Source organism: Cyanistes caeruleus, chromosome 12 (assembly GCF_971803275.1).
Source record: "Cyanistes caeruleus chromosome 12, bCyaCae1.hap1.1, whole genome shotgun sequence".
NCBI classification, from domain to species: Eukaryota; Metazoa; Chordata; class Aves; order Passeriformes; family Paridae; genus Cyanistes; species Cyanistes caeruleus.
In genome coordinates, this window is record NC_141712.1 from 11,158,527 (window position 1) to 11,180,140 (window position 21,614).

Here is a 21,614-nt window from a genome sequence, read left to right on the forward strand (position 1 = left end):
CCAACACCTATGCAGACCTGTGGAGCCAGGTGCTCCCACTGGACTCTAAATGTCCACAGCACAGACTAATAGGGACAAAAGCTAGAGCACAGTTTCTTTTTATTTTAAGATGTCACTCTTAACACACATTAGTCAAGCTATCCTAAGAAATCCCCTGGACACCTAGGGAATCTAAAACCATCTAAGATTTTATTAGCTCAAGAGACCACCATTAAAAGCTTTGATTTTAGTGTTTCTATACTATAAAGTCTAACAAGCCTGACATTCTGCTTTCACCCTGTCAGACTAATGTGCGCTTTAGTGACAGTATCCATTTACAAATCAATAATACATCATACATCATCCCCAGCTTTACTTCTGGAAAGTGCTAAATGGAGTCAATGAACCGTCTATTTACAATTTCAAATCCTAACATATTTACAATAGAAACCAAAAGTATTTAAAACCATTAAATATAGTGTTTAACTCTGCTATATTAGTTTACATGAACACAGCTTAACTCTGGCATCGTATTTCCAATACTAATATTTCCGCCAGTAATTTAAGATTCTTCTTAAAAAATTGCTATTCCTGGAGGGAATAAAAATAAAAGCTTAAAAACCAACCCAAAACCTCCAGGCATTTCAGAGCCCTGAGGAATTACCCACCCTAGACAGTCTTCAGGTAGAAGTACTGTAGTGTTCAAGAGAGACTTCCAAACTCCAGGCAAGCCTTTAAAACCTAATGCATATGTAAAACATTAAGAGTCAGTAAATTGAGTCCATTGAACCAGGTTTACTGGAGTCACTGCTACCATTTGGGTTTTACTAATCCGTAGTCAAGAAGGAAACTGCTGCTTTGCTGTTTCTCCCTCCGTTACATTCCCTCCACCCCCAGAAAGTGTTTTGTGCACCGGTGTCCAGGACAGCTAAGTGGGCATCGTCTTCTCTTCTTTGCTGAAGGGCTGGACTGAGCCAGGCTTCACCCACGACAGGCCAGAGACGTGCGTGCTTTTGCAGTGCTGATCTTCTGGTTTCTTCTGGAGAGAACAGAGTTAAAGTTACGATTTTCAGATACCCAAACCCTCTCAACTCCTCCTCCATCCATTTTATATTTAGCACATACAAGCACGAAAGAGGCTGGCACCATTTCCTCTCCTCAAAGAGGAACAGCAAGATGGCCATTGGTTTAATTTCTGGGAATGTGTGTGGCATCTGCAGAACTATCCTGACAATACAGGAGTTTTCAGGACTTGACTTGGATACAGCTGCCCTATCCCACCATAAAGACTCAAGGATACTCCTTTTGTTTGGAGGCCCAGCCCAGCATTACTGCACTGCTCTTCACCACACTTCTTGGTTCTACAGGAAGAAATATCAATCCAAGCCCTCCCCCAGCTCTGTAGTTCTGCCCAGCAATGCTGGGTGTGCTGGGGAGGAGCACTGCACCCCACAGGTGGCTGGAAACCCAAATTAATGTGCCGAAGTAGCAATTAATGCCTTTGCTAAACATGGGAGTTGCCTAATGCTTTCCAAGGATGGTCCTGTACTTCCCTTCCCTGAACATTTTCAAGTTAAATGCTGGAACAGTAACTATTACCCAACAGTGCAACAAACATTTGGAACTGACTATTGCAATTTAAAAGACAAAGAAAAGGCTTCAGTTTGAAGAAGAAATATGTAACTTGGAGCATCTGTAGATTTCAAGTAGTTAGAGACTGGTAAATTAGACATCTACTCCAGCTGGCAAAAGCAGCAGAAGAGCCTGCAGGGTTATTTTGATACCAGGAAGTGTACAAGAACTACATCAAACCTGGAATGGTGTGCTGAGCTCTAGACAGTGATAATTGCATAAGGAGACTTGGTTGTAACATGGAAAGTCTTTTACTTGACAAAGTAAATTAAGGCAGCAGGAAAAGAGAACCTGCACATCTGTCCCTCCCCATGCTTTGTGGCAAAGGTGACAGCGTGTGACAGACCTGCCGTAACACGTTGGACAACAGCAAACAAGAGGGATGAGTTAAGCCTGAGCCTGGCAGTGGCAGCTGCCTCTCCCATGCTGCACACAGGAACCACACCTTGGAAAAGCCAAGTGCTCAACAGGGAACTGGGACAGCACTGCCCTTCCTGAATGGCCTAGCTGTTTCCCAAGGAACAGGAGGAATTCAGGGGTTATAAACAAGCATATACGGATGTAGGAAGATTTGGGAACTTGTTTTTACAGGCAATGTTCTCAGCTACACTGACATTTTGGGACACACCTCCTACAGCACAGAAATTGGGCCATTACTATCAACAAATGACTGGAGCAACCAAGTACCATGCAATAGTTAGAGAAAGTTAGAAGATGTTTCTTTTCACCTAAAAAGAAATCAAGAGGCATCTCCCAAAGAAAAAAGGACAAAAGAAAGGTCACTGCTGACTATCAGTCTCTGAGACAACATCAGACCCTTTCCATTTCAAGCACTCTGACCTATTATTTCTCCTTGATTCAAAGGCTAAGAAGGAGATGAAGAATGAAGGAGAAAATGATAAGCAAAAGAAATACTAAAAGGGTTTCTTCAGTTTTGTAAGAACATCAAGAATTCAATCTGGCCAAAATATTTTCCTATGTGTTCTAAGGCTGTAACGTGACTGGCAGCTGGGAGCACTGCCACACTGAGCTCAGGCAGTGTATCGTATTAAGATCAATTAAAAAAGTTCATTCATGCCAGAAGACATGCAAGAACATGAGGTAAAGCTTGCAGTGCAGAAGACAAATTTAAACTGACAAAAAAATAAATTTCATTATACAAAACCCCAGCAAAACATAACACAGCTTTAGGCCAAGTCAGTAACCAAAACATTTAGAGTGCATTTCCTTGCCAGTCCAGCTATGACAGCAGCCACTGTTTCAGAATCCCTTTGTACTACAAGTGGATTGACTTGTCAGGCCACTCAGCAGACTCAGAATTGCTGTGTGCCAGCTCTTGTCAAGTGGAAAGCACTAATTAAAAAAACAAAACATGAACAGTCCGAATCCCAAATCACATCCCATCACCCATCAGGTGAAAGCTGTATGAGCCAACATGTTCTTGCTCTGTCAGTAAAAGCACTCTGTGATGGAAGGAACTTTCAGCACCTTTTGGTGAACTGATGTTGTCTCATCAGAAATCAGCAACATTAGAGAAGTGAGCAAGGGACTGTGCTTGTGCTGCTTCAGAAACTTTGCAAGAAGAAAGTGCTGAAGCTTTTATTCAGTAATGAAAGATCTCTCAAGAGAAGAAAACAAAGAAGCTGGGGACTGCCAGGTAATGCAGAAATGGTAACAGCCATGACAAGTGCAGGACAAGCTAACAGGCTTGAATGTTCCAGTGAATCTCTTCATCTCTTCCATCCACAAACAAACAAAAAAATCTGCTGTGTGCCAAGAGTTGTACTAACAAAGCTTTCTGGCTAAGTGACTAATTGCTTAACACACTGAAGTTAGAGCAGTGACATAACTGCTTTGTTAGGAGACCACAGCAGTTCCACCATTCCTGCTGAGCCAAAACAGGGGTGGGAAAAGGTCTCTCTAGTATACAGAGGATCTTTCTTCCTGTATCAGGCAATAAACCCTTCCTAGAGTGAAAATGTGAATTTTGCACATACCTTCTGAGTCAACATCTTCTCTCTAGCTTCATCATGTATAGCTGGATTCCATGGAGAAAAACTATGGATAAAGTATAGTTAACTCTTACTTGGCATTTTTGCCAACTACAGCACAGAGAGAGCAGAAAGCAGTGATTTTCCTTTGTTTAGTTTGTTGAATTTTAAGGAAATTATAAGTGGTGTTAAAAAACACAGTTAAGATCTAAATACATATTGTCACAGATCTTTTCAACAATAGATGTTTATGTTTTCATTCCTAAGAACTGGCAATTCAGCACATGTGACATGAAAAATCATTCATATTCACCTTGAAGCTGGCTGCTCCATCCCCCATGCACGCATGCTTTAGAAGGATTTTATTACTCTGACCAAAGCTACAGTCATGCAAACTGAGCTCAGGAAAGCCAGAAAGCAATATTAATTCATGGTCATTTCTGCCCGAGGGAGGTGGGTGCTTCAGGCCTTTTCACTTGTTCTGAGGCTTGTTTGGTTATTGTTTTGAGATTTTTTTCTAAAACAAAAGCAGGTCAGTCAGCCTGACAGAGAGAGGCTGCCATCAGCAACTACACCAAAACTTCCTCTCAAACCATTTCAACAGTGTGAATCTGCTCAGAGTACTCACATGATTGCATAGGGGTCCTCTATTTTGGGCTGATCAAATAAATGACTACTGCATAGTTTGACACTGTCTACCACTTTACTTTTGAACAGCTGGACATCCTTTTCATACCTGCAAGACAGAAGTAAGTTGTGTTAAGTAACTGCAAGGAGCCACAAGTTTGCTCTAGAAGCACAGTCCTAGCAAACCTCAAACCTGAGTTCCTAACACAACCAAGTCTGGAGGCAGAGACCATGAGTGGACAGAATTTTACAAATCTCATTTCTGCAAATCTATGCCAAAACCTCTTAAAAGGCCATGCCCATACACATGGAAGATACTCACAGCACTGCAGCCTCAGGGTTCAGAGGACTGGTTGTATCAATTTTGTAGAAGACTCTGCGAGCGTACATTAGCACTTGCCATATGTGATTGTGATTTCTCCTAAAAAGAACAAAGCACAATGAAGAATGGAATAAACTTTTCAAATTATTCATCAATTTGTCAGCACTAACCTCCATTTTGCAAATGCTCTTTTCACATCCAGTTCACCAGATAAAGGGTCCACTAGTGGGTGGAAGACAGGCAGGTCAAAAACCAAGCGCTGTGATAGAAAAAGAAATTCATTATGACAACTTCAATCCTAATGCGGACACCACTAGGTGAAGGTTAGTCAAATGTTGCTTCCAAATACTAAAACTAATTGTTACTGTATTAAAAGAAAGCAACTGCAAGTGATTTCTACCAGCTGTGAAACTGTAACCCAACACACCTGTGTAACATGCAGGGTCTTGTCCTCTCTCACATGCTATCACCAAATCAGGAAACTAATCCAGTTAACTGCACAGGCACTAGTGCCAACACAGGTAATAATATCAGATAAGAACAGATTAAAGGAGTTTTTCTGGTTTAGCTATTTGTGACTGAAAGCTTTTTACATACTTGAGCTAAAATCAATATTTTTTTTGTACCCTATACACTTAAGTAAACTGTGCAGTGATACCTTGGTGTCCTCAGCTCTGTACAGCACGTTTTCTCCAGTGACCACACATTCTTCCAAAAGAAAACTGAGTTTCAAGAGGAAGGTTCTAAAGCCCTCTCCTAGCAAAAGAATGTTGTCTAGCTGAGAGATACTAGTCTAACCTTTAAAAGATACTGTTTCCTCCTAGTTCTCTTCTTTTAAAGATGATAGCTTTACATAAAACTTGACACCAAGCAGGCAGCTACCCAACACAGCAGCTGTGGGCACCTGACCTCAAATCTTTCTCTTAAAGAAGTGTGCCCAAGAGGGTAAGCTGCTCTGCAAAGTCTGACTTCCATAAAGTATTTTTTTATTTTTAAATTTGTCTAATAACTTGGAAACTTAAAGAGGAGAAAGCAGAGAGAGAAGATAACACCATAACACCTCCCTCTCCCTTTGCTTCACCATGTTCTCTTCAAATTTTTAGTTCTTTGTTTCAATGTAATTTAGAAGAGACAATCAAGAAATCCTGCAGTATTATAGTAAGCACAGCAAAGGTATCTGGATTTTACATCCCATTATATCACTACCCAAGAATTCTGATACCTCTTTAAGGGCTTCAATTTTAAATTCCTGATGAGGAAGTAGCAAATCAAGAGAGGAGGGAAAGAGCTGGTTGATTACTTAACACCCTAATGCATCTGACCTCAGGAAGTTCACTCCACACCAGTCTCAGTAATGAGAGTAATGTAATTCCTCCACAGTGGTTTGCTAATGTGTACAAGACATGGCAAATGAGCCCAGACAAGTGAACAAAATGAATTAAAGGAAAAGGATAATTGGTGTATCAGTGTATCAAAAAGCCATACTCACACCACCAGGAAAGAAGAAAAAGCCAAGACACAACCACTTACCGGGCAGTCTCCATCCGGGTAGTTATCAGGAATATAGACAGTGAACTTAAACACACCATCCTGGTAGAGCCCATGTCTTATGAATATTACACCAAACCACACTGCAAATGAGGAAGATTTCTTGAGTGAATGAACTAAAAAAACCTATGTACATGAAACAATATGAAAGCTAAGTTTAAACTTACTTAAAGCTGATCGGTACGAGGGCTGCACGTAGACACCTGGCAACTTCTGCTTCACCACCAAGGTACTGCAATCAGAGTCAGCATTCAGAGAGCTCCACAACCACACTGACACAGCAAATCCAGAATGTGCCACCCACAGCCCCACAGGGCCTTCCTCCACAAACTCACTCCCAATTCCCAAGGCTGCTCACTGAAGAGGGTGACAAATATAGTTGAAATCACATTCCTTCCTTCCTGCTTTTCACACCACTCAAAGACTTACTAAAGCAGAGAACATTATTCCTCTTGATAAAACTAAGTAGAGAAGCAGATAAATGCATCTTCCCTCAATAGATGCATTTAATGTATGTCAGTACAGAAATGAACAATTTTCTACTGAATCCCTAGTTTTAAAGTAAGGACGGAAAAATAAATTCCATTAAGTAACTTTGAACACAGATTCACAGCCAATTGTGAATTCACAGCTGAAATATGACCAAACTTCAACCTCAATTTTACATAAGTGGTTTTTCAGTTTTAGATGACACTATGCTGCAGATCAAGCTGAAATTACATTGGCAATGGCCAAAACAAACCAAAAACCAAATTATTAACTTCACGGGTTTTCCAGTTACTTGGCATATAGGTCCATTAAATTGAACTCTACATGCTTGCACAAATAAACAAGAATCTTAAAGAAAAACATTAACACAGTTCTCTGCTCACCATTTCCCTAGTATTTGCTATTAGCTCCCCAATAATGAATTTGCATTATAGTACAAATTTATTTACTCAGAAGAAAAAAAAAATAAAATCTTTCTTGAATTAAAAAGTCAGGGTCAATTCCTTGAAAAAGAGAAATGTTTTGAGAGTTCTCACTTTCAATTTAACAGTTAAATACAAGAACTGAGACTCAGTGTTGCATAAGGACTCCAGGGATTTCATTCCAAAAGGCACTACATACTTGGGAATCCAGTATGTCTATTACAGAGGAAGTCCCTTCAGCTTTGTGACACTAATCAGTTATATAACTAGAAAGTTTTGAGGACAGATTTTTATGCTCCCACAGCAGCCTACAAATCACTAGACTGGGTGAAATGCAACTCCTCCCTCATAACTTTCATGTTAAATATCACAGAAATGAATACAGACTTCCCAACATCCACTTGATCAACTGTATCAGGCAGTGTTCAAGTGTTCCATGTGACAACTGAAGGAAACTCCCACATCCTAACTCCATTACATAGCACCATATATTCATAAGCATCTTCCCACTCGACATCTGCTTGCTTCTATTTCAATAATTGTTTCAAGTATTTGGTATTTCTGACCAAAAAGCCATTAGGATAACTGGTCAGGATACCTAAACTCACAATGTGTTTAATTTCAAGACTAAGAAAAGTAATAATTCAGAGAAAAACATCTAAAAATGCCCCTTAAAATCTCATCTTTCTTCTTCCTTTCTGTCACAAGAGGTCAAGACTGCTACTCCAGAAAAACAACTCTGCAGACAATGTTTTTTACTGCCTTCAAGGACTATGACAGAGACACCATACAAGAACTAGGCCCCTGCATAAGCCCAGTGACCTAAAAAAGATGAAAAAAGTGAAAACCTACAATTCTGCAAGTAATGAGTACTCCAAATAAAAAGGCCCATAAGAAGCATGTGTTCCATTTGTGGACTGGGAGGAGGTGGCAGGTGAAGCAGGCTTGGTTATTGGCACTGCATTCTTTGGGATAGAAGGCAACTGTTTCTTTGTAGAGGCTCGCAGGGGACTGGATCGAAGGTCTCCACTCAATGTTTTCTCTTCAGTGTCAGATCTCTGTCAAATCAAAGGAGAATCATGAGATCATAGGCCATATTTCAGACACATTTAACATATGAACACATTTGAACCTAATTATGGTAATTACAAGTTAGGCCAATGAAACATATCTTGGATTTTGGTGTTCTTTTGCTTGAGGAAGAGCATGGAGGGGTGTCCCTTTGCATTTTTTTTTTTTAATTATATATATATATAAATATAAATAAATATTGCTGTTCAACTAAACACAACCTACAAGTACAAAAGTATTTAATACTGGATAGGAAATCTGCAGATTAGGACAAATGCTTAAGGAGGCTTACATTTATTTAGAACCTGAAACCAGACAGTATACAACATCAGCTTACAAGTCAATCTATTTCTAGCACACAGTGCACAAAGATAAATCATTTCTACTGACAAGCATCCTTATACTGTAGACTTCAAAGCCACTTTAGAAGTAGTGTAGTAAAACTGAGATGAAAAAACAAAGTTTTATGTATTTCACTTTCTGCCTGTGCTTAAGACATCAACATTCCACTTGGAACTGCTCCTATAGCTCACTCCCACAGTGAAAGAATCACCACTTGGCAGCTGTATCAAGTTTAAGTAGCTTTACTATAGGAACCTTTTTATGCCTTTGCTGCCTTTTCTTGGAAGAAAAAAACAAACCACAGCCAATAAGCACTGTACTACTCACAGACCCCAAAATCATTCTATAGATTACCAAGACAAATGTGCAGGCTACAGACTTACTCTTAGGCCACGTGTTGTAACTGAAGGCAGCATTTAAAGCTACAGTGTTTTGAAGTGCCCAAGACCTGGATGAGCAACAATACCTCATGACCAAAGTTACATAATTTGCCCTAGTACTGAACACCTGGGAAATCATTAACCCTAAACTCCCATGCTTTTACTACTGCTACAACCTCAAGCAGCAACAGCACTATGAAGGCATAGTTTTGTCAAAGCTCATTGCAAGTGCTATGGCTAAGCTCTATATAAGATACTAAAACGTCTTGAGAAAAAAGTGTTTCCACCACTTGAACAACTTTATTTCATGTTTCCTGTTTACAGATGCCTCAGATAAAAAAAGTCAACAAATTCTGGAGTAGACTCTATGCACAGGCACATTCCAGTTAACACAGCTCAAAGCTAGTTTACACTTTTACTGAAGGTGATCACAACCCTTGGGATAAATGCACAGTAAAACACTATTTGCAGATCACCTGATGTTTTTTCCAGAACTGCTATCGCCCCTCCCAAGCATGACACCACTTTCTGGCATCCATGCATTAAATACCTTGCGCACAGAACCTGTAGACATGCTCCAGAAAGGGTTCATAACGTGTATTCCAAATAAAGAGCTGCAAGTTCTCGGTGTCTTCAGAGTGTCCTCAGGCCCTTTGGATTTAAAGGTACACAGAATGAGCATTCATTTAACAGATAAGCAGGACTCGATATATAAATAGAATTCAGATCTAATTCTGCAATCAGCATTATCTTTCTGTAACTTCAGAAGAAAACTTCATGCACACAAGACCAACAATAGTTAAAAATGCCGAAGCTCTATTATATGCTCCAGAAGAATAACACGTCTATTTTTGCATATGAAACTCTGCCTTCTTTCTGCTAGAAAAATACTCTCCATTCTGCATCCCTTGTTCATTTTGCCAATGAGAAGAAGAAAAGGATCATCTTTTGGCTCAGTTTAGGAAGATCCTCTACATGTGCAAATATTAAAGTTATCACCCATTTCAGTCCAGCACCAGACAGAACTATGGCCCTGCTAAGTGCTGTCCCTCACAGACACTGTTGACTGTGCACATTTCTGAAGTGTCCCAGTTTGAGAAATTCTGTCATTCTCACAGACAGAGATGAACCTTTCACTGAGTTTGCATCATGTATGTGTCATTTTGTTTTCATCTGCATTGGAACACCACCAGGAACAGACAAAGCCATAGAACACAGAAGTTTCTCTGTGGCTTATTTAATGGTTTCATTATGAGCACTAAGGCTTAGTGCTCTTTAGATCACCAGCCCTATAATAAGGACTTCAGCAGTATTTGGAGTTTCAGTGTCATCTGCTGCGTATGTAGTTACTTTCCTCTCCCTCTTTTTTATTTAAGTCTTGCTATTGCTTGTTCAAGAACTCTGATCCATAGCACCTCTTGTCTGGCACAGCCGATTCCCTCCACTCTTTTTTTCCTCTCCAGTTCTCCTACTTTACTTCCTTACCTCACCCTCCCATTTTCAGCTTCATCACTTAAGGTTTTGAGGCACTTTGATCAGTTTCTTTAATAGAAACTTGCACAACATGGATCAAGACAGCTAACATGATGTGAGAGACACAGAGCCAGTAGCACAGATTTCTAGAGTGGTCAACACTACATTTTTACTACAGTAAGGAATGCAGCATATGTTCACCATTGATTTGGTTGGTTTACAGAGAAAATGGAAACATTATGACCAAAATCTTCCTAAAATTAAAATAAATTAAAATTTATTGAAAAAAAACCCAACAAAACAAGAACCAAAAAAAAAGCCAGACCATTCATCCAAAGAAAGTCCAGGAATTCCAAATATTTAAAAGAAACATCAGTATCAAATAATAGCCTTCTAGGCTATGCAGCAGCCAAGCATTCAAAAAATGCAAGCACCTTTCAGAAAAGTGATGAAAAGTAATTAATTTCCCCATCCAAAAACATCTCAAACATTCCAATATACAACAGGTTCCTCCTGGTATTTTTTCCTATTCAGCAGCCAGAGTTTCATGTTCTGAGAGAATGATACGAAGATTTCGCATCTTTCTGAAGAGAGAAAGTCAAAGCACAGCTACTGCCTTGTGAGAGCAGGAAGAAGATGTTTTCACTTTTCCCCATCTCTTGTCTGGAAAGCAGATGCCAGAGGGCTGTGCCATGGGCCTTTTCCAGCAAACCAGCCAGACTAAGTAAGACAGGAAGACACTGGGCCAGGAAGGTACGAGACATTTCCTCGGGAAACTCTGGTGTAACCAGAGGGTGGAGGAACTGACGCACAAAGAGCACCTGAGTGCTCCACCTCTGACAAGAGAGAAAAGTGCTGGAAGTTGAGGTACAGGTTGGAAGACAATTAGGTGGAATTTGGAATGATTATGGGATTGAGGCAGGATTTGTTTGTTTGTTTTGGGCTGGTGTTTTTTTACGACTAGGTAATACAAACTGCATTATCCCGGAATCAGAGATAGGAGAAAAGGAGTCAGCAGGACAAAGAATGACATATGTAGGTAAAAACCAGCCCAAACCATTCCCAGGGAAACAGGGGACTTTCTAGAAGCTTGGTAACTGATGTTAGATGCAGTTCAGACCACAGATCCACCCTTCAGAAAGCAGCTGTGTATCATAGTACACTTCCAGCTTTGCCTACTTACATGCTATTAAGAGCAAATAAAACATTATTTTAGCTCTAGTTAAGCTAAAGAATAACTTCCACAGGTTGTCTGGCACAGACATCTTTCATCCAGTTGTTTGCTAGTTAAAAATCATACACAGTATCATCCTAAATGTATTGTTAAACTGCCTCCAGTCTTATACATCTGTTAAAATAGTGTTTACAGTGGAGAACTCAGAACCTCAGAGTACAAGTTTCCCAGAGGAGAGCCATTTAAGAAGCTTTTCAAGATGTTTTAAGAGTTTATTTCTAATCACATTCACTCCCATGCAGCATGGAAGTAGAAAGCTGTAGCTCTAAAGGAAACTTATCCACAAGTGCTTACGCTCTCTAGTACCTTCACCTTGCAATTCACTACCCATCAATAATCATAGAAACAATTAAAATCAGTATTAAAAACAATAACCAAGTAACATCAAATTTACATTAGACTGCCTGTCTTATTTCTCACTATGTCTGCAGGAGGCAAAGGACAGACAAGGCCTGATATCATTAAGTAGAATTTCTAGGCAGTTTAGGCATTCACCCCTACACAGGGCTCAATGTCTACCCCAAGGCACCCACCATCTTCCAGCGCTGGAACTACTAAAACCATCAGCTTCCCAAAATAACCCAATATTCTCTCCTCGTTTTATGGAAAGGAAATAAAAACATTCAAAACCCCTCTCTCTCCTCTAACACTGGCAACACTCACAGTACCTCATCCAGAAGAGGCTTGATAATGTGCCACTCAGTAGTACATTCTAGTGATCTCGCCTGCTTTAAGAATAGCAAGGAACAGTAACCCTCTTGAGCTGTCCTCCTCCCATGGCTGCCTTCTCTACTGATTTCCTTTTAGTAAAACAGCAACTAAACTAAGATAAACACAAACTTCTACCCAAACATTACTTCAAATACTGCTTCTTGGAAAGGGCTTTTAAATTATCCACAGCACCACAGCGGGACCAAAAGCCACCTCCTGCCAGGCATAACTTCATGTCCACATTCTCCAGGTATGCAATACATGCCAGCAGTCAGACCAAGTGTAAAGTGATCTGATACTTCATCAGTACTTTAAAAGATCCCAAAAAACTAAAGTTATCACTAGCAAAACCGTAACATTTAAGTTCTTCACTTTTGCACCTTCTCCTGCTCTACATTAGGTATTCTCATCCAAAAAAAGTTTCTTTTTACCCACTGTCACAGTATGTGTCATATTTTTTTCCTCTCACCTACAGAGTTATTTGATCAAACACAACACTAAAGCAATGTGAAGAAAACTTTTATCTGCCTGGAACAGAGCACTCTTCTAAAGATTTTCTGGAAACAGCAACAAATCAAAGGGAAGCACTCCAACATCTGAGAGCAAACTGAGCTACTTCAGCAGAGCACCAGTGCATGCTGCATACACACTATTACGTGCTTGCCCAGAAACTGTAGCTGTCAGTTCACAGTGGAACTGATTTCTGCCCAGCACAGCCACTCCTGACCTCCTCTGGACCCAAGGCCCTCGTTCACGCACACCTTAACCTGCCGGACACGCTGCTGGCGGTGAACAGGAACACTGACCAGTCAAGCCTGTTCGCCAAGTCTTCTTCCACAGGCGGCTTAGACGTTCCATATCAACACCTGCTGCTACGAGTTCAGTCCTCTAGAAAACTGCAATCTACGCCAATGAGACCTGCTCTTAGATGCATACAGCAGCCTAAGGGACACGGGGAGCTGGCCGGCCGAGTCCCCCAGCACCGGGCGCTCCGGAGGGACTTGTGGGCCGGGGTTCACGAGAGGTTAAGAGCGGTCCTGCGAAGCCTGGGCGGGCCCCGCGGTGCTTCCCGCCGAAGCCGCGGCCGCGCCGCAGCGCGGAGCCGCTCGCAGGGCGGGGAGCAGCGGACAGAAGGTTGGAAGCCGCCGGGCCGGGCCCCGCTGGCAGCCGCTCCGCGCCCGGCGCTGCCCGAGCCCGCGGTGCCCCTCGCACCCCGCGCGGGGCAGCCCCAACGGGCACAACGGGCCGCGCCGGCCCGGCCCCTCTCGGCGGCAGGTGACGGCCCCGCGGGCGCAGACACCCCGCAACCCTCGGCGACAAAACAGCCCCGCCGCCCCCCCGTACCGCGGGGACGGGACCCCCGCGCCCACCGCCTCCGTTCCGCCCAGGAGCCTCAGCCCGGCCAGGGCCGGGCGCTGTGGCCCCTCTCGCTCACCCACCGAGGCTCCGCCGCTCCCCCGCGCGGCCCAGGCCCCGCCGCCACCGCCGCCGCCGCTGCCGCTCCCGCTACCCCCGGCACAGCCCCATTTACCGCCCGCCCCTCGGGCCGCACATCCGGGCCGCCCTTCGGGGCCAATCGGCTCCGGCCACTCCCGGTACCGCCCCGCAGGGCGGGCGGTGCTGCCGCGGCCGCCACTCATGGCTCGGGACGGGACTGACGCGCCGGGGCCGCTCCGGGTCCGTCACGGCGTGAGCCCCGCCCCACGCACAGAGATTGGTCCGAGGGCTTGTCTATCTCGTGGCGGGCGGACCAATGGGATCGGGCGGGTGCACCTGTCACTCTCTCAGCTGGCTGAACGCGACGGGGGTGGAGTGTAGAGAAATGAGCGGCTCTCATTGGCCAGTGGGGCGCGCGGGGACGCACGCCATTGGTCGGCAGGCCCGAGAGACCGCCTGGGGCGGGGCTTGGGCCCCATCCGGCCCCTCGCCGTGTCCGAGCGCACTGTCCGGGCCGCTGGGGGAGCAGGGCCGGGCTGAGGGAGCGGCGTAGCGATAACCGGGCTGCCTGGGAGAGCCCGGGGAGCCGCAGGAAACGCGGAGCTGTGGCGATGCCATCCGTGACAGCCGTGGGGACACGTTCCTGCACCGGACAGCGAGGGGCAGTAGAACAGTGGCACAGCTCTGCAGCTCGATGGACACCGTGGCTGTGTGCCCGGAGGCATCCACACAGCCTCGCCAAACTTTTGTAGTTAACGCTAACTGTATGAGCCAAGAACTACAACCTCCTATTAGAGCTGACGTAATCAGTCATGGACTTTGGTCGCTCCTTCTCGCAGGCTACTAAAAATGGACATTTAAAAAACATTTTCAACCGTTTGTTTTTTTTTTCCTCACAGAATCGCAGAATGGCTCGGGTTGGAAGAGACCATAGTGGGTCACCTGGTCCAACCTCCCTGCTCAAACAGAATTACCCAGAGCACAGAGCACTGGGTTGTGTCCAGACAGCTCTGGAATATCCCCAGTGAGGGAGACTCCACATCCTCTGGCCAGTCTGTTCAGTGCCCACAGCAAAGTCCTTGCTCATGTCCAGGTGGAACTTCCTGGGCATCCTTCCTGCCCCTTCCTCCTGTCCCATTGCTGGGCACCAGGAGCAGAGCCTGAGCCCTCGCTGCAGACAGGGACAGACAGGGCTGAGGGCCGCTCTCAGCCATCTCCTCTCGAAGGTGAACAGCCCCGGCCCCCTCAGCCTTTCCTGGCTGATGCTCCAGGCCCTTGGTCATCCTCGTTGGATGGACCCTCTCTGGGAGCTCCATGACTCTCGTGCTGAGGAGCCCAGAACTGGACGCAGCACTCCAGATGTGCCTCAGCAGAGCTGAGTAGAGGGGCCGGATCACCCCCTTGACCTGCTGGCAATGCTCTTCCTCATACCCCCCAGGATCCCACTGCCCTTACTGGCCACAAGAGTACACTTGCTGGCGCATTTTAAACCTCCTTTTAAAATTAATAATACCGGCTTCTTCTACTATTGCTGAGCAGGTACATACACACACACTGTAAATTTATATTAACAATATAAAAAACACAGATATACATACAAAATATACTTATAAAATTTGCTGAAGAAAAGGAAGAAAAAAGAATGAACTGTAGGAGTTAGTTTTTATTTGTATTTAGACTTTTTCTGAGCCCGGTAGAACAATTACAGAAGTGCTATACCAAAACAGACATAATTTGTCAAGGTTTGGAATGTGACAACAAAATCCATGCTATCTCAAGTATAAAAAATACAGAGAATTTTAAAAATCAATGCATGTAGGGTGGATTTATTTTTGTTCCTAAGCTATGAGCAACAATACCATGCTAAGGTTATCACTTTGTCTCAATTACTGCAACCTTCTCCTGTCCCCCGTCCTCAAAATGCCACTTTAAAGTCTTCAGTCAGTCAATAATGTTATTATTCCGACTAAACCACTGTCTGAAGTTTCTAAAACCCTTTGGCAATTTCCTGTTCTTCAGTGTTTCAAATGCAAGCTCTTTGCCCACACCACTGAAGTGCTGCACAACTTCCCTTTAGGCTCATATCCTGTATTATCTGCCTTCCACTGCTACATGCACTAGTAGCAATCACTTGTTACCTCCTTTTTTCTTAATGCCTTTCCTACTATATATTTTCTTTTTCCTGCTCTTAATCTCTTCCCACCAACTCTCCTTTAAAAGTTGTGTGTCCAGAAATCTTTTATGTGGTTACCTCCATCAGTGAGCTTTTCAGACCCAACCGATCCTCAAAGGGTCTTGCCTGTATCAGGTGCTTGCCGAGGAAGGAAAGGTGATAATGAAATCCTCACTTACATGCTATGAAGATGTCACAGATCTTATCTTGCAAAACTCTATGGCTTGAACAACATTTTGGTGTTGACTGTACACGTTCAGGATGTTGCAAAACTGTATTACCATGGAAATAACATTTTGACTTTGGTATGAAGGATTGTGAGGAGCACTTTATCAGGCCTTTGAACACAACAATGTTAATTCTCCAAACCCTACTATAGTCCAAAGTTTCCTATTTTGCTAACTAGAGGAATAATATTCTGACAAGAAAAAACCCTTTGTCTAATAAATTTTCTTAAATGATTTTTAGATTCCCTTCCTAGTCACACCAACATGAAACAATTCTACTTAACAAATCTTTGTATTTTGACCAGTACAAGAAATTATTCAGATCTAGAATGCTTTTTTTATAGTACTTACCTCATGAAAGATTTCTTTCACTACAGGTGGTACCTGTAGCAAACACTGTATGTCTAAATAACCTTTAGATATCCCTTGTGGTACTTTTAGATACTCTGTATCTGTTTCACCCAGCATTCTAAAGACTAATAAAGGAATTTTTCCACAGTACCTAATTTCATACCCCAAAACCGTAGGTACTCACAATCCAAACCCCCAGATTGCCAAGCACCTTCCTGTGCCTTTGTGGAAGAACGAAGGGTGCTATGGCCTTATCGTTTAAGGCATGGTCAATGTGATACTTAATTGTTCAGTGTGGGAACACTCTGGATAACTCTGAAGGGACCAGAATTTCCCCTTGTGGTGGCTGTGGTTTGAGCAGAAAGCCGAGCTAAAAAGAGGTGAGGAAAGCTACAGTAAGTGTGTAATTAGCTCGGGCTCGGCACCACTAGATGGTGTCCTGCAGCTGCTCTAGTCACACACCGCACTCCTTGGGCAGGTAAAGGGACAGAAACACCTCCTTGGCAGGAGCACAACGTGTGCTGCAGGACAGACAAGTGATCAGGCTCAGTGCTCCTGCTCACCTCCCACTGAAGTCCCCAGTGGTTCTGTAGGGAGGCTGAGAGAATTTTGACAAATAACCTACATAACCACACAAACCTACATAACCTTACTTGATAATCACTGATATTAACAAGACTTTTTCTTCCTACAACGCAAAGGTGACAGATTTTCTTTTTTTTCAAATCTAAAAAGCAGAATTACAAACATACTTAAAACCCTGAACCCTGAGCTTCTTTTTTTTTTTATACTTTCAAGTGCAATTCCTTTGTGATTTATATACCACAAGAACATACTATAAGCACTTTATAAAGCAATCGAAGTAAAAGTAAAAGCAGCCAAGTAAACAACTTAGATTTTTGTTTCCTTTTTTACCTTGGTGAAAATGGTGTGTTGTTTCATAAAGAGATTGTTTTAAATTTCTCTATACTCATCTCTATTTCAATAATTGCTAATAATAAGACATATTCCTTCAGTAAACAAGGGGAAAGAAATTATCAGATCTCTAAAATATGTTGAAAAACCTACAAAAAGTTACTAAAAATATGTGTTTTCAATTTAAATGTATCTATGAAGCAGTGGGTGGAAGAAGGTGATTTGAATGCACAGCAGTGCAAGTTATCCATAAGGAGGAAGACATCAGGTCACAGTTCTCTCATTCTGAAGGACAATAGTACAAACAGTACAAAATAGTACAAACAATAATTAAACAAACTCTTTGGAATAGATACCTGCTGGTAAAGGCTGGAGCCATTGCATGGCTCTGACCCTTCAATGGCAATGCCAGATACAGGCCAGAGAAGCATTTGCTTTGGGAAGGCTTTCCTGAAAATCATTGCCTGAAATGTGAATTCCCAGACAGATCTTCATAGCTTGACAGAAAATGCTGTCCAGATTCCTGCTACCTGTGCTGGGGCTTCAGCTGCTTTGGTACATTGCTCTATTTGGATTTGAAATTAAGTTAACAAACTGTAAGAACAAAACATCAATTAGCTCATTTAATTAATTTAATTAATTAATTAAGCAATTTTTTTTAGGAACACTTTTGGAAACTAACAGCAAATCAAACACAAACCCCTGTTCTAGTTTACACTTAACAGTGGGGTAGTTTGCTATTTTCTTATAAACAAGCATAAAGATGGAAACTTTTTCTACTAGTAGTGTTGATTCAAGATGATGTACTCATTTTTCCTATTTTCTTTTTTTATTATTACAATGGAATTGCTAGAATGGATGCAGCTATAGCTGCACCAATATAAAAATGCTTTTGACTGTGTATCTATTTTCCCTGAGGAAGAGGTAAGATGGAACAGCATTAACTGCATCATCAAAATTTGTCATTTAGCTCTTAGGGTAGAATCACAGGACCTACTGTTGGTCTCTGCTCAGTCAGCAGCAAACTATTATAACAAGGACAAAATATTAAATTTATTTATTCCCCATAGAAAGCCTTCTGTCTTCCTAGACTTACTTAATATAAAAAGAATATATTTATGTATAATATTCAGACACTTTTGTATTTGAGTGGCTGTCAGTGTGTTTCACAACGTGAGAGACTGACTGTATTAATGGTTCCTGAATAGCAGAAGCTCCTATCAATGACTAATTAAAGATCATATCATAGACTTCAAACTACACTTTCTTCAACAAGTCTCACACTGAGGAAAAAATACATTAAACATTTAAATCTGAATGTATTTCAGATTCCTTAATTTATGAACTAGAAACCTCAGTTACTGTGAGTCCAACTGTGCAGAATTCAGAACCACGAAGCTTGTAAAAATTGACTTTCTGTACTCTTTTATTCCTTTGTATTTGCTTTCCTAACAGCTCTTATTTGAATGGTGAGAATTACAGTTCTAAGATGAATTTTGGTTCTGCACAGTATGATTTTGATAGTAATTTCCTATTATAAAGAGAGAAAGGACTATTTTATCACTATTTTTTTTTAAGAAGTTGAAAACTTGAATCTGACTAGAGGCTTATAATGTCTGAATAAATCCCAAAGGAAGACTTAGATCCCAATTGCACTGGTTTTCAACTTATGGGAATACTTGCTTCTAGGTAAAACATCTCAGGAAAAATAGGTGGATGAGAAGCACTCATTTGTTAGTCACACATTTTTAAAACATGTTCCTTAGCTATCAAAATCATACAAATACTGTTTGTAAATGCTAAAATGTAAAATTAATCTTAAAACTATGTATCCATACAACTTACTTGTAATAGAAACATTGTCAGGATAAAAGGCTTTTAATTCCTATTCCTATTTAATTCCTGCCTTTGAATATCTATTGATGAATTAAAATTCCTCTTTTTAGAATTTTCACAGGCATTCATTGAGAACTTTTTATAAGTTGTTAATCAGACTAACTAGACTTACAGCTGTAATTAATATTTCCTTATGAATAAGGCGGGGTTTTTTTCAATATCTTCCTTTCATGGAACATTTTGAATCATAATAATGTAGACCAAACTTTTAAACAAAAAATATATGTAGTCACACACTCTCAAGGACAACTAAGATTACAGAGTAATCAGAATCAAGAATCTTTTTGAAAAATCAGTTTTGCAGAGAATAGTTATTAAAGTGCATCTGTATGAGACATCTTTGGCAAATCAGTGAACACAGTCCATGTAAACAAGCTTTGATCAGCAGTTTCCACAATATCATTATGAACTCCAGTTTTTGCTGTAATGGTATGATATGATGAGTGAAAGGCAGACAAAAACCAATTCATAATTTTCAGATGGAAAATCACAGTTAATTTGTTGACTGAAAAATAACTACATAATTTCAGAGATGATAAGACATAATAAAGTAGGACTATTCTTTTCTCCACTCACACCTTGAGCCATATTTCTACACAAAAGTCACTTTCCTCCTTTCATCTTCTTATTCATTTCCTGGTAAAGTGACATATTAAGCAGGTATGTAAGTGGTTGGTAATTTTAAAAAGCTGAATATTTAAAAAACTTAGTGGATGACTGATCAAAGAACTGAATATGAAGAGTAAAGACTGGGGAGAGAGAGAGTGAATATGCAAAGGAAGCTTTCACATTCAATGGGGAACAGCTACAAACAGATACTGAGGGTTGTAGATGAGTTAATAAAGTTCCAAGCAGAGATGATGGTTGGCTTAAATCAAAGGCTGCCACTGAGCAGCGCCTTATAGCCCACCCTGCCTACCCTGCCATAGCATCCTGTCTCTAGGGCTGCTCCACCCCCTGGTGATCCAGTCATTTCCAGCTGCCCTGCCACGCAGCCTAACCTTGGTGACCTCAGTATTCCAACAAAGGCAAAGCTTGTGAAAAAGACTTTCTCTTCCCTCCATCTCTCCAAACAGAAACTATAGCTGATGCTACTGACTCACAGTTTTAACTGTGAGCAGAGAAGTTATGTCAGCAAATATAAAGGGCTGAATGGAACCTCAGAAACAAGCTTCTCCCTCACACGTAATTTTTTTCACCCAATTCTATATTCTGCATATACATTTTTGGCTCAAACTAAACAGTGTAGTAGATAGCATATATTTAGAAGATTGCATATAAAGAAAACATTTACTACATTAGGTCTTTCCAGAGCTAGACTGAACACACAAAGGAAAAAGAAAGACCAGCAGCTCAGCATCTTCCCACAGGCTGCACACCTGGCACCTGGGGCTGATGTCAATGTGGTAGGGTCATTCTTTCACTGGAAACAGGCAGACAGGAGCTGGTTATGTCTCAGATTTGTTCTCAGATTTTAAGGCAACACAAGCTGAACACAAGCTGGGTAGTTCAGGAAAACTAAGTAACATTTGGGCTCCACCGCAAATGGATCCCTTCACTGAGCAGGAGAGGAGCAAGAACACTGACTCAGATAACTATCTTGGAAGTGCAATTGCACTCAGGATCTGGCTATCCAGTTATAGCTGAAGAACCTCTGAAAAATGAACACTGGTAGATGGAAAATCAAATATTTACTCAGTAGGAAGCAATTTCAAGTCAAATGAGGTTACTTTTGGTTTCTACTGCATCATATCCAGCATATAGGAACCTCTGTCTGCCTCCCAGTTTGGATTATTCACAACCAGTCTGACTAGTCACAAATTAATGTTTTAGGGACATTAAAGACCAATTTAAAAAATCAACAAAATTTCTGTTAACTTCAACAAGATTTCAGTTGAGAAATTTAATCTATGAATAAGAACTTAAGCTGGCAAAAAAAAATCTTCAATAGAACATCTCTGTCCCCATCTGTTTCAAGTGGTTTATTTTTTACCTGAGTTTTAGTATATTTTCTATGCCATCTACAACTTTTTCCTTGTAAGTTAGTGTAATTTTGTATCTCCCATTCAGTTCTATCTGTTTATTCAAATTAATAATTTAATTCATTCTTATCTTCTATACATTTGTCAGTTAAATCCACAAGAGGCTGGGAGGTCTAATTTTTCTTCCTTTTTAAGGAACACAAGTAATGTCTCTGCAGTTTTGAAATCTGGCTTGGCTGTTTGTGGTTTCATTACACAGCATTTCATTCTAAAAAGCAACAGTGTGAACTGAGATTAGATTTAAACTGAGTCTCTCCAAACATCATGAGAATTCTTCTGTCAAATAAAACTTTCATCTTAATTATCCTTAATAATTTCCACTTTGCAAACATAAGGTCCCTTAATGCCTTTG

General features: G+C 41.5%; 1 protein-coding gene across 13 annotated transcripts; it reads right to left on the bottom strand.

Moving 5' to 3' along the window:
* Positions 1-82: 82 nt before the first annotated feature.
* Positions 83-14,037, bottom strand: AKTIP (AKT interacting protein). Of its 13 annotated transcripts, none has more exons than XM_086847647.1 (10): positions 13,931-14,037; positions 9,354-9,454; positions 7,863-8,068; positions 6,267-6,331; positions 6,082-6,182; positions 4,722-4,810; positions 4,552-4,650; positions 4,231-4,338; positions 3,609-3,669; positions 83-1,018 (listed from the first exon to the last, which is right to left on the bottom strand). In XM_086847647.1, the coding sequence occupies exons 2-10, from the start codon at positions 9,393-9,395 to the stop codon at positions 908-910; spliced, it is 882 nt and encodes a 293-aa protein (XP_086703773.1). In that variant the 5' UTR covers positions 9,396-9,454; positions 13,931-14,037; the 3' UTR covers positions 83-907. The 13 variants fall into 13 exon arrangements, with proteins under 13 accessions (XP_086703773.1, XP_086703770.1, XP_086703765.1 ...); XM_086847644.1 differs by having other exon boundaries at positions 13,995-14,026; XM_086847639.1 differs by having other exon boundaries at positions 13,753-14,024.
* Positions 14,038-21,614: the final 7,577 nt, after the last annotated feature.

Coding starts and splice junctions, on each gene's coding strand:
- AKTIP (XM_086847639.1), bottom strand. CDS start 13,861: ATGAGTGGCGGCCGCGGCAGCACCGCCCGCCCTGCGGGGCGGTACCGG. Junction 8,069..9,353: donor CTACAGGTTCTGTGCGCAAG/GTATTTAATGCA, acceptor TTGATTTGACAG/AGATCTGACACTGAAGAGAA. Junction 6,183..6,266: donor CTCGTACCGATCAGCTTTAA/GTAAGTTTAAAC, acceptor CCTCATTTGCAG/TGTGGTTTGGTGTAATATTC.